Source organism: Scatophagus argus, chromosome 11, assembly GCF_020382885.2.
Source record: "Scatophagus argus isolate fScaArg1 chromosome 11, fScaArg1.pri, whole genome shotgun sequence".
Taxonomy (NCBI): domain Eukaryota; kingdom Metazoa; phylum Chordata; class Actinopteri; family Scatophagidae; genus Scatophagus; species Scatophagus argus.
In genome coordinates, this window is record NC_058503.1 from 16041054 (window position 1) to 16054373 (window position 13320).

General features: G+C 40.9%; 1 protein-coding gene across 4 annotated transcripts in view; it reads left to right on the plus strand.

Moving 5' to 3' along the window:
• epha3 (eph receptor A3) overlaps positions 1-13320 on the plus strand; it is a 92306-nt gene that overhangs the window by 68490 nt on the left and 10496 nt on the right. For all 4 annotated transcript variants that reach the window (XM_046403841.1, XM_046403843.1, XM_046403844.1 and 1 more), the window contains exons 11-15: positions 1884-2069; positions 5864-5925; positions 7698-7907; positions 10016-10165; positions 10832-11025. In XM_046403841.1, coding sequence (XP_046259797.1) covers positions 1884-2069; positions 5864-5925; positions 7698-7907; positions 10016-10165; positions 10832-11025 — 802 coding nt within the window. The remainder of the gene's footprint in view (positions 1-1883; positions 2070-5863; positions 5926-7697; positions 7908-10015; positions 10166-10831; positions 11026-13320) is intronic.

Genomic DNA, 13320 nt, shown 5'->3' on the forward strand with positions numbered 1-13320 from the left:
TTATAAAATAAGAAAATGTGAACTGAGAACCGGAGATGAACGTTTAAGCTCAAGCCACAATGTAAACATTTCTGTCCATCAGCTTGAGCACAATGTACCACCCATCTGTGTGATTTTTGGGAAACCATATAAGCGCCACTCTGAACAATACACAACATGCCTCTTCTTTCACCATCCCTGCCTCAATCCCCATCTGTCTTCATTAAACATGTTAACAATGCTTTGATCCTCTTGCCAATCCGTGATTGTGTGTTAAAAGACAGAACACAGGCTCCACCTTGCTTACATGGCTCAGGTTTTAACATCAAAGTGGGATACCTTGAGCAGGAAAGGAGCGAGTGTCCCTAATCAAGCCTTATTAGACCAAGATCTTCTTTCTCGGAGTGACCACATCGAAAAAGGTGCCTCGGTCTGGCTCGTCTGTCCACTGCTGTGGGCCAGAAAAACAGAACAGAGCATGGAAGAACAGGCATGCGTCTGTATTAGACAGGTTGTAATTATTCTGGCTTAAGTTCTTCCAGACCCAACTGCTTCAAGTCCAGGGTTTGACCCATGCTCTCTGTTAGAGGGCTATTGGGAATGATTGTACCTGACTTCAGGCGATCTGCATGTCTTAGCGCTGACATCACCTCACATGAGCACAATCAATATGCATATATATTCAACCAGGAATACATGTACACAGATATACACATTCCACTTATCTTAAGGAGCCCAACTGAAACTCAGCCACCAGCTGTAATGTGGCTGTGAAAGGCACACGGTAACACACACAGGCACACAATGTGCTGAGGTAAACACACACATCTCCTCACCAGCGAGGAATGCTACTTGATCTCTCCCAGAGCGGATGTTGAGTCACGATGATTTTTTAATACGTCATTGAAAGTTGAAAGGCTATTTGGCTGTACAGTATGTTCAGTTTTGGAGTTGATATCTGGGATGTGTATTTGGGTGGATAAACTTCAAAGTTTATTCCCACACATGGTGTCATTACTGTGGTTAGTGGTCGACACATAATCATGCAGTGATTTCTCTCCAAAATCAATAAATGCATTTCTTGATTAATAGGAGTTAAGTAATGACAGAGCTAATTACCAAGATCCACTTTGATCTACAGCTTCATATTTGGCAGTAAGGGGTCAATGCATCTGTTCAAATTATATATTATGACAGCTCAAATAACATTCTGATTCAGTCCACGAGAACCGCACGTCCTGTTCTGCCTCATGCTAAGCTGGTTTGCAGTGATCCCGGTGGTGAAATTAGCCTAACGATCCAGATAAGGTTAAATGACTTTAAAAATCCATTAAGAAACCGATTACGATTTGAACAGAGCTTATCTTTTTGTCTTTTTTGTGTCTTTAAAATGTTTTTTGCGCAACAAACATTTTTGGAAAGTTAAGCCTTGCACTACTTTCTTTGTTCTAGGCTAATGCTGCTGTAAATGTCCACAGTGGAGGTGGAAAGTTGTGTGAAAGTGTTGACCCATAGTCTGAATGGACACAATTAGCCAGTGAGAATAAAAGCCAGGTTGAAGAACACCGTAATTTCCCTTACTTTTTAAAAACTTTTCTAAATATTGAGTCAGTTCCTTTAAGCCATAAATAATTAACTAAAGATGGAAGTTCTACCATTTAAACATTAAATTATTCATGGATTTTCATAAGGACAAAACACTTTGACCATTTCTTAAACATGTGCCAATGCTATGTAGTATATCTACATCTACGTTTGTATGATCATAAGACAGTAAAAATGCACGTTATTAAATATTAAACTGTTTTTTACATGCAGTGTTTCTGGTATTAGTAGCAGTCAGACAGCTGGAATCCTGACAACAATATGTCATAGGTAAACAGCTCTTCTTGGTTTATCTTTAGGTGAGTTTGGCGAGGTGTGCAGTGGTCGCCTGAAGCTGCCCAGCAAGAAGGAGATCTGTGTGGCCATCAAGACTCTTAAAGGAGGATACACAGACAAACAGAGGAGGGACTTCCTGGCTGAGGCATCAATCATGGGACAGTTTGACCACCCGAACATCATCAGGCTGGAGGGAGTGGTGACACGCAGTAAGTACATCCATGACACAGGACTTGAAGGCACATTGAAGGGGATTTAATTTGTAAAACAAAAAAATCAATTTCATTAGTCACTGATGTGCAATTTGATCTAATTTTAAATAAAAAAAAAAAATTAGGTGTCATTTTGTAAAAAATAAAATAGCTGTTATTCATAAACTATGATGGTGACTTAAAATAAAATACAAATTCAGGTAGACAACTGGCAATAATGCCTGTCAAATAAAGTTTAAGTACAAGCCCAGAGCAGAAGAAAATACATTGAAATAAAATAGAATAGGACAGAGATATGATTTGCATTCACATCCCATAGAGATTGGGCTTCACCAGAGAGTCTTACCGATTCCGGATTTGCAATTGTCTTTGACAAATGGCTATAAAGTGGCCGACACTTCTGTGAAAGAGTGCAGGAGTTTTATTGAGTTGCCGTGGTGTAAATCTCTACAGATCAATGTGCTCTGATCAAAGCCTGTGTCCAAAGCGGGCATAAATCCATAAATCCATATCTCTGACTCGCTCCCCTCTGGGCCTCTTTATAAGACTATCATTAGCACACAGAAGGCCTCTTTAAAAAGGAATGACTGCAGAAAAGGGAAATAATGAGTCTGAACTTTGTCGCTGAGAAACGGCCCTGGCCTCGATCTCTCCCTGCGGCACCAGGCTTGTTAAGTAGTTCTGCCACTATGGTTATTCTAAAGAGTAGAATAAAATACATGGGAGAACTTCCCTCATTTTATTACTCTCAATTTTTGGCTCTTCTTGTTTCGCCTCATTTGTTCTTCTCTTCTTCATCTGTGCATTTTGTATAATCTCATTGTCTTAATTCCTCCCTGCCTCTTTTAATCTCGGTCATTTGAATTCACTTGCTTACTGGCATGACTCCTCTAATCAAAAACAGTATCGCCAAGTGAGGAATTAAATGCAATGCCCAGACAGCGGCAGACCCTGACGTTCAGACCATATTGTGTTGATTAATCGATGGTCCTTATTTTTCTGTTTCTCTTGCCTTCGCTCTGCAGTTATAGAGGTGGGCTGGTAAAAAATCCCTACAGGGACAGAAACTGCACATTGATGTTTCAGTTTCAGTCCAGATTGGCTGGAATAATGCTGCAAAAATGTATTCGTGATTGTTTTTTTCCTTTTTTGGGGAATCATATACAGTCATGGGTCAAAAGTTGCAAATATTGGGATTTTGAATCAGTTTTTATAAATACTTTAAAAATGAAAAATTTTGCCAAAATTAGGACATAAAAACTAAAAATAACTGGAACGACAGGAAGGAAAACACATTTACTCACACATTCAGCTCTGTTCTCGGCTCCTTGTTATTTAGCCTTGAACGCAGCACATCCTGAACGTGAGTTTTTATGCGTGCAATCCCTCTTCACTGAGACTGTTTGTTTAATACATCTTACACCACTCTTCCTTTTAATGTCTGGCCAATGAGAAATGCTGCAATAACACAAGCCTGTGTGGTTTCATTTACTGCTTTTAGACTAATAGGGGAAGCCCAACATTTAGTACTCTGTGTGTGTGTGTGTGTGTGTGTGTGTGTGTGAGAGAGAGAGAGAGAGAGAGAGAGAGAGAGAGAGAGAGTGGACACGTATTCCTGTAGTTGTGGGGACAAAAAAAAAATCTGTTTGCACAGTCACATTTTGAGGACCCGTCTTACTTGTGAGGACAAAATGCAAGTGCTCACGACATAATTCATTAAATATTAGGCTTTAAGATTAGATTGAGGTTAGGAGCAGGATTAGGATTAGGCAGGTAATGCTTATTGTTAGGTTATTGTATAGTTAGGTGATGGTTAAGCCTCCAGGAAATGAATGTGAGCCTGTATGTCCCCAAAAGTGATGGAAACAAGACCGTGTGTGTGTGTGTGTGTGTGTGTGTGTGTGTGTCTACATGACTTTTGGAGGGATACCCTGAACAAATGCGAGCGTGCTGGAGCAGCATGAGTGCAGGGCATAGTTTTAGGAGGTCCATTTGATATGTTCTCAGACACACCTACGCAGGCGCACACACACACACTCACACACTCACTCACACACACACACTGCTGCAGGGTGATTTATTAAGCTGCTCCTGTTAATTCTTAATAATCCTGAGACTTTCACACCCCATTTACCTTGGTGCTGATTTTGGCTGGTCCATAGGCTGCATATTTGGACGCCACACACACACCCACACACACATGCATGTACTCTTTTCTCCCACACCCATACATACACACACACACACACACACACACACCACATCCATACTTACACACACACACTGAGACTTGTGTTCACAGAACAAATGGGACTTGGGGGCCTTTATCTTTGCTGCCAACGTTGAGAATAGAGAGAAAGAGGGAAGGGAAGAGGGCGGTGGACAGGAGGCAGGACCGGGTGTGTGTGTGTGTTCCCAACTGCAACTATAAAAACCATCCACTGGTAAACTGAGTGATCCATCACAGCCTCTTAGGAATAGGGGGTTGGGGGGGGGGTGTTTAACTGTATCTCTGTATGTCTTTTTACTGTAGTTGTAAATGAAAGTTTTTCAGCTATTGAGACAATTCAAGTTTTAAGAGACCTAAATCTCTTTTTTTTTTAATACTTGCAAAATAGCAGGAAAACACGTCATAGTGAAAAAGTTGCATTAGAAAGTCTTTTCAGGTGAAAACTGAGAAAACAAAAAAAATGTTTGTTTAAATTGGAGCATGCATGTTTCACAACCAGGAAGTCCATAATTGTAGATATTTATATTTCTTCATCCTTAGTAAAGGTCAACAAACCTCCTGCCATTGCTCATTCATTTCAAGCTGTTTGTTGTGACTTTTTTTTGCCAGTGTCCGATTCACTCATTTGGACATTTTGATTCGTAATTCAATATGCCTAGTTCAGATCTGCTCAAATTTAATTAAAGATATCGAGTCAGCCAGCTTCCATCATGAATGGAAAGTTTATTCTTTCCAGTGAGAGCAATGGATTTGTTTCTTTTACGGCTGATTCCACCACCCTTTCCACTCAGCCCGTGTCATTCCTGAAAAAAAATAAAGATGTCTGCGTTGCATTATTACATTATTACATGCAAAAGGGATAGAAAGAAAAGAGGAAGGATGGGATAGGGAAAGAGAGAGAGAGAGGCAGGGATGATAGAGCAAAGGTAGGTCAAGAACGAAAGGGGCAGGGGGAGGAGGGCACATTAATCAGAATAAAATGGAAAAGAAGCATACGGCTGGTGGTAAGTCAGGAGTGAAGCAGGGAGAACAAAGCCATCTGGGACACAAACAAGTCCTGACATTCTGTTCATTTAATAATGGCTGATTTAAAGGTTTCTTAAAGAGCCCCCACCCCCTGTAATAAACCATGTGCTGGCCGTGTCGTCTGATCAGGTACAGATGATACCAGGCAGCGGGGGTTTATAGCCAGATCTTCCACAGAAATAAAGATGTCACAGTCTGACAGCTGACCTGCTGGGACCCTTAAACCATGACTAGGATCATTTCATTTTGCTGAGTGTGTGTGTATGTGTGTGTCACAGACAGAGAAGAGATTGAGTTCAGCCTGGTCCCGATCAGGGTCCATGTATGTCTGCTTTAAGTCAAGTTACAGCACTCCCTGTTAACTCCCTATGACCAGTTTCAGAGAATAAATCTGAAATCGGGATGTTGGGCTCTGAGTGTCTGCTGTTTGACTGATGGTTCAGCTGTACAGCAAACAGAAGGTGCTGTTCTCAGTTTGTGAGTGGTACAAGTGATATGATGTGACTACAGATTGAAATCTCCCCTTCTGCCACAGGTAAACCTGTCATGATCGTCACAGAATACATGGAGAATGGATCCCTGGACAGTTTCCTGAGAGTAAGTACAACCATGGACAAACACACACATGTTTGGACTGCGTTATAAAGATACACATTCTGAGACATTTGAGGAACACTTGATGGCAAGGCTGAGAATTGTAGAACACACACCAGTAAACACGTTAATGTGGAGAAAAGGTCTTACATTTGTACAACACAATCTGATCTAACATCACTCAGGTCCGTCTGTCCAGCAGTACAGCAAATCTTTGCTTGTCTGAAAAGTTTGCATTTGTCAAATTCTGAATAGTGACATTTTGTTAAAACGTGAGTTAAAATCTCCGAAAGAGAGAGAGAGAGAGATTCATCAGAGAGGGAATAAAATACAGTACATGTGCTGATGAGTTTAGTTTTAACTAGCTCAGATTCTATCTTCTGTTTCCACAATGTGTTTAAGCACAGATTAAACCTTTCTTTCTGAACATTATCATCATGTAAGAAAAAGAAAATGGTTTACAACTCTGCAGATTCTAGTGAATATTCTACCTGAGATTTTAGCTCTTCTGACTGTTTCAGCAGGACCTGCCACATAGGGCTTATCAGATGACAAGATTTTATGAACTGTATCCCTGCTCTTCTGGCCAGGAGTGAATTTGATTCTTGCCATGTCCCTCTCTCTTATGAGAAGAATTGACCTGCCTTGCTGAAATTAGCCAGAGCACAACAGCCAAGCCACAACACTGGCATGAAAGCATGTGTACCGATGCCTGTTTTAGCCCTTTTCCACATGTGTCTGCACAGTATCCATATGCCTGCAGGAGGAGTAGCTGTTATTTCCTGACATTTTCCCAGAGGCCTGCTCTTCATCACTGAAAATGTGTCATATGTGCAGAGGCACACACATGCAAATTCATAGGTAACGCAGGATAGCTTATGTCTGTGTTCCGAATCTGCAAAGCTTTGAGGTGACTGAGCCAGGTGGTTCTGACCACAGGCTGCTCCAGATGAAATGGGAGATGAGGGGAACGCAGTTGGTTTCCAAAGGAAAACACGCTCTGTCTTGGACCTTAATCTCGCAAATGACGCAAACTTTTACAAACAGAGAGCAAACTAGACTGCTAAATAGAGTCTATGCAAAAACTACGATAGATAGACAGACAGATAGATAGCAGGCTTTCCTCATGCCTTCTTTGTTTGTATTTCTTTTCCATCCAGACATATAGGCTTGCTTGTAAACACTTGCCAGTGTAAAGCAGTGTAAACACTCCCACTTGCCAATGTAAACAGAAAAAAAGGGTTTTGTGTTTGTATCTTCTCCAGTCTCTGAATGCTGCATTCAACCACTTTTCAAACATCATTTTATGCTAATATACAGTAGGGTCTTTAGTATATGCAGATTTCTCTGTGATCTTATTTAAGTTTCCATTAAGTTCTGACCTCATATTTTCTGAAGAGTTTTATTAGACATCACATTGGCCATCAGTAAATACATAATAAAATAGCATCACGTGAATCAGAGATAACAGTAACTGGATGGATTAAAAAAAGAAAAGGCCATTTCAGTTATATATCCGTCTGATCCTAATTTCCATACATTACTGCATCTCTGCCTTTGGTATTTCACAGTTGAGCTAAAGATGAGGTACAGAATGTCAAAGGTGGTTTTTAAAGGTTAATGAAAATGCTGTGGATACTAATGTAGAGAGGTTTCATTTTATGCAAATACTAAGAAAGGTCAGACTCCCTTTGTGTTTTATATAATACATATTGTAAAAGTGTGGCATTGACAGTGTCCTGGTCTTTTCTTTCTTCTCTCTTTCTTCCCACTAGAAACACGATGCCCAGTTTACAGGCATCCAGTTGGTTGGCATGCTGCGCGGCATCGCCTCAGGCATGAAGTACCTGTCAGACATGGGCTACGTTCACCGAGATCTGGCGGCTCGAAACATCCTGGTCAACAGCAATCTGGTGTGTAAGGTGTCAGACTTTGGCCTGTCCCGAGTCCTGGAGGATGACCCAGAGGCTGCTTATACCACCAGGGTGAGCTGGAACAAAAACACAATTAAGGACATAAATGACAGCATGAATAAATATGTTGGACACTGTTCTCAGGCACATCATTTTTCAGAGGAGTGTGTGGCTTAATACGCATTGTTACATAAAAATCCCCGAATGCTGCAATGCAACATATTACATTTCCCTTTACAGTAGCCCTGACACTGGCTGAAAAGTTGTCTGTTTTCTACTTAAACAACAACAATGCTATTTTTCCTTGAGCACAAATAATCAAAAAATACCAAAAAGCAATCAATAATGTTTTTGTCTTCATGCATACCTACTTTATAATCATGTAGGTTTTTATGAAAGAGGCTACACGTGTACATCTCTGCTCTTTCACACACACACACACACACAAACACATTGTGGGTCTACAGTATACTCAGGTATTCTCAGCAAACGGACATACATCCATTCTCCTAGCATGGTAAGGGAGAGCTCATAAATAAAAGCAGAGTTGTGATAAATACCAACATAAATCCACAGAGCTTGGCCTCCGTGTATCACATTACAGAAATGGCAAACCTTCACCAACTGGGGAGGTCATGGGGAAAACCATTGCAAGAATCATGCTCTCTGATGAAAGTTGTGCCTGTGTGAGTGAGGGGTCAAATGCTTTATCGATCCACTCACCAGTGCTTTGCTTTTATCCCATAAGTGTATTTTGAGACTCCACAGAATTTGGGGAATTATTTCATATGTGGAACGAATGTCCTAAGCCATTAAGGAAAGCATATTGCACTGGCAAGATATCTTACTTTTCGAGATGTTATTGTGACTAATAAATTCTGTGTGCCAAGGAGACTCTTTGAGACACGGAGAATCTTATTTTTTACATTTCTTTGCCAGTCTCTGGCTATATTTATTGCTTCAGCTTAAGTGATGCTTGCAGATAACCTTTTCTTTGTGACTATGATGATATCATAAAACCTGAACAAGAAAGACTGTTTGGGATACAGCAATGGAATTTCCACAGCCCCTTTACCAAACTGTGGGAAATATGTCTCACACCAACCACCCTGATGTACAATGGCAAGGAAAAGTTAACATCTTAAGAGAAAACTTCATAACAAAGCCTTTAAAGTGAGTCCACCCAGTAATTAAGACAATTCTGTTTTTGAGAAACAGAGAGAACAAAACATGAAAACATTCACATGAAAAAATGGAAAAAAAAAGGCATGTCACTCTATTTCACTTTTAAGTTGTTGTTATAAATTTAAACAGTATCAGCAGCCACACCACACACCGGACATTTATGTAGCGTGTGTGTGTGTGTGTGTGTGTGTGGCCATTTTCATCATAGGATACTGTGGTTTAGACCATGCGTGCAGCCCCTTTAAACACAGCTTCATTTACTGGCTAAGAATTGCTTGTCAAATAAACAGCCAGCAGGCCGTTTGTCTTTCTCCCAGAAATACAAAATCTAAAAAAAAAAAAAAAATAATAAGACAGAATAATAAACTCTGCCATTTTACAGTTACTAACAGCACTCCACACAAGCTGACAGATTTGGGGTGTTAACACAGCTTGCCCTTAGAGGAGCAGGTGGTTACAGTATGAGTGGAAGAGCAGTTAGATTCCCTGTGTTTTGTTCATAGGTCAGAGAAAAAGTGAGAGCAGAGTGTATGTGTGTGACTCCACAGCACCAAACATGAGCAGAGCAACTTGGCCTACGTCTTTGTTAGCTTTGGCGGCACTCGACCTCTTTTCCTTAGCCCCATTTTCTTCATTCGTCCCGTTTCTCATCGAGAGTGACCTTGTGCAGCAGACATTACAGTGAGAAGTTCTGCAGGAAACTTTGATTTATAGTTTTACAAATGCATTTGTTTTTCTTTCTTTAAGGTTGATGTCGATACTTTTTGCTTAAAACTGAAAATGGCTTACATGGAAACAGGGAAATACCTATTAAATTTATACCATGAAACTGACACTAAGACATTCTTAGGGTTAGGGTTAATCAGCTAAAGTACACTGTAATATCAGGTAGCAAGGTCATGCTCCAAAGTACTGTTTTATTGAATGGTTGATTGACTTGATCGACTGACTAACTGAATGAAGAAATAATCTTTCCCTTGCTCTCTGTCTCTCAGGGAGGTAAGATCCCAATCCGATGGACGGCTCCAGAGGCCATTGCCTACAGGAAGTTTACATCAGCCAGTGATGCTTGGAGTTATGGCATCGTGCTCTGGGAAGTGATGTCATATGGTGAACGGCCGTACTGGGAGATGTCGAACCAGGATGTGAGTACTGTCATGTGACGATGTGTGGCACACCTACCACTGCAGAGGTGGTGCCGGTTTTATGATGGGAGATATGGCATGTAAGAGGGAGACAAAGGAATTCCACAGATGCAGAAGGCCACTTCAGACACTTCAGACAGAAAACATTGTTATGAGTAGTTAATAGGGGTAAGAAGTACTGTCAAACCTTCAAAATATCAAGACTGAAACAACGAAGATCTTTGTTGTTTCAACCTAATGACCATTTTCTGAGGGTGTAGCGGAGTGTGTTTTGAATGGATCTGTAGAAGCTTTGCGTATTTTATTCATTCAGAAACACGTCATTGCAGCATCATTTAGTTTCATTTATTATCCTCCCCATTCATTCAAACATTGCTTTTTTTTAATTGGGTTTATGGAATACTTACAACCTCAAACCACTAAAGTAAACAACACAAGGCTATGCAACAGCTAGTTTCAAAATGGATTATGTTAACAGAACAAGTATTATATCAACTTACAGTTTAGAGCGTAATGATATACTGAGCATTTCCAGAAGGATTCTTTTTATATGTAAAACCCTGATTATATTAAAAACAATCACTACTGCAATAAAGCATAGTATGTGTTGGTTTTGATGCTGAACATGTCATTTCTGAAATCTTGCCTTTTCCTTTATACATCTAGGTAATAAAGGCTGTAGATGAGGGTTACCGCCTCCCCCCACCCATGGACTGCCCTGCTACGCTCTACCAGCTAATGTTGGACTGCTGGCAGAAAGAGAGGAACAACCGGCCAAAGTTTGAACAGATTGTCAGCATCCTGGATAAACTCATCCGCAACCCTGGTAGCCTCAAAATCACGGCCAACACTACATCCAGGTATCAGAGGGATATTCCACCTTTTATTTGTTTTCACTTGTGGTGTTTGTTGTGTGAATACAGGAAACAGCACACAAAAAGAAAACACGAAAGGAAGCAAAAGTGACTGCTGGTTGCATTTGTAGAACTTGCAATGTCTTACAATGGTCAAAAATCCTATGCACCTAACAAACATCTGGCTCCAGGCAGTCCAACTCTGGAAGTAGTTCTCATTCTACCTTCCACTTGCAACATTTGGGTTAATGTAGGTCAAAGCACTCCCTGCTTAGTGGTCATAAGGCATTAGTTTTATTTTCCATGAATGAAACACAATTTACTGTTATTAATGTAATGGACAATAACCAGACAACAAGATACAGCTGGGAAGAAAAGGGAGATTTTGCATTAGTGCTAAATGTCATTCTCTTGTCGTGCACTCCTGTTTGTTTTTGGAACCAGGCACTAAAGGAGCTTGACATAAATATTGCCTTCCTGCTTCCTGTTGTTGCAGGCTGTTACATGAAAATCAGCTTAACTTTATCACATCCTCTCCCTCTATTTATCTAAGAAAATTTGAAATTATTTTCTTCTTCTATCTATTTCCCATGCAATCTAATGTCAGATAGCTCTCTACTCTTTCCCTCTCTTTCTTCTTTACCCTCCCTTATGCTTTGCTCCTTTGTTGGGACCACCATTTTGTCCCAGGGGGCCATGGGGCACCAAGGCACTCCATGTACAGTTTTCAGTGCTGAGTGGAAGGTGTTGGATGGGGGGGTGGGTCTGCTGGTTGTGCAGCAGAGGGCCTTGGTATTATTGAGACGTCAAAGCTCATAACATTGACTAATGATTTCTTAAGAAAGTGGAAATAGGTCCCTTGGAGTTTGCATGTAATTTTCCTGATTGGCTTTTAACACCGGGCGAGCACAGGCTGGCTAACACAGGCGGCTGTGGTGATTTATGAGAACTGTGTCTCTGCGTGTGTGTGTATGGTGGTGGTGGCAGTTACACAGCAGGAGCAGCTGCACTCAGCTCCACACACCTCGTTTGTCTCAGTGCTGTCCTGGCCGGGAGCACCCCCTCCTCCACAAAGCCCAAACCATCGCTTGGGATCAGAGTAGAGCATCTGGAGGCTTCAGGGGTGGGACCTGGTCAGAGTTTACTGTCCCCGCGTGTGGATGGAGAGGGACTGGGGTCACGGGGTCAAGGTTGGCTGTCAGAGACTAATTATGGGCCAACGGGGTTAGAGGCCACTGTCTATCCGATTGGCTTTACAGCACATTGAGCACACATAAGACCACACGTCCTCAAACTGAAAATGTATTTCTTTGTGTTCAATAAAACATGGCAGTTGCTGCAGACTAAGTGCCAGAATACAACTAGTATTCTTTCTAAATACATGTCAATCAATGCTAATACGCAGTGGTCAATAATCCACTGCTACAGATGTAGCTGATACAGGATTTTTGCATAATAAACTTTTTCCGCAAGCCACACAAGGCTAAATGAATTATGACAAGCCTCTGTGAACCTGTAACAACATATCAAATTTATTACATTAGGCCTCTCTGTAATTCAGACGACCTTTGCCTGGAGAATAAAGGTCTTTGGTTAATTTTCAGTGGTTGGACTGGAAATATGGTTGGGGTTGAAACAAGAGCCAACCTGTTCCCTTGTGAAGGACTTGGGCCATGGCTGCATATGGAACTGAGCTAAGGTCTACGCTGGTGTGGATCTTGGCCTGTAAGGTTGGGACTGGGAATGGAAAAACAAAATGTTTCCATTAGTGAAAGGAAAAAGAATGCAGACAGATAAAGGCAGGTAAAGGACAAAATTATCCATCAGTTTAGTAAATGAAAAATGTCAAATATGTATTCTGAAAACTGGAGGAGTCATTGCAGATGCAGTACATTAAAGACGACCATGACTGCCTTTAAATGAAATTATCCAAATGCCAATGCTTTGTCAGTGGAGTTTTAAGGATGTATTGTGTGCAAGATAGTTGATTGTTTAGTCATCAAATATTGCTTTGGGTTCATGGTTTGGATTCGGCCACCAATCTAAAGCATCAATATTTGACATCCTATACGACGCTGCATGTTGCACCTTTAAAACCAGCAAAAACTCTGATCAAAAGCTGATTAGTAAGATGAATTAAGAGTAAGAACTCTGCATGCATGACTGGAATCAAATCAAAATGTCACACTTGAATCAGTTTGGGTTAATAGCTTCCCTCAGACCACCTGAGTAGTATTGATTTAAGCATACATCATATCCATCACATCCAGCTGAGGATACTAAATGGTCACATATCAAGGT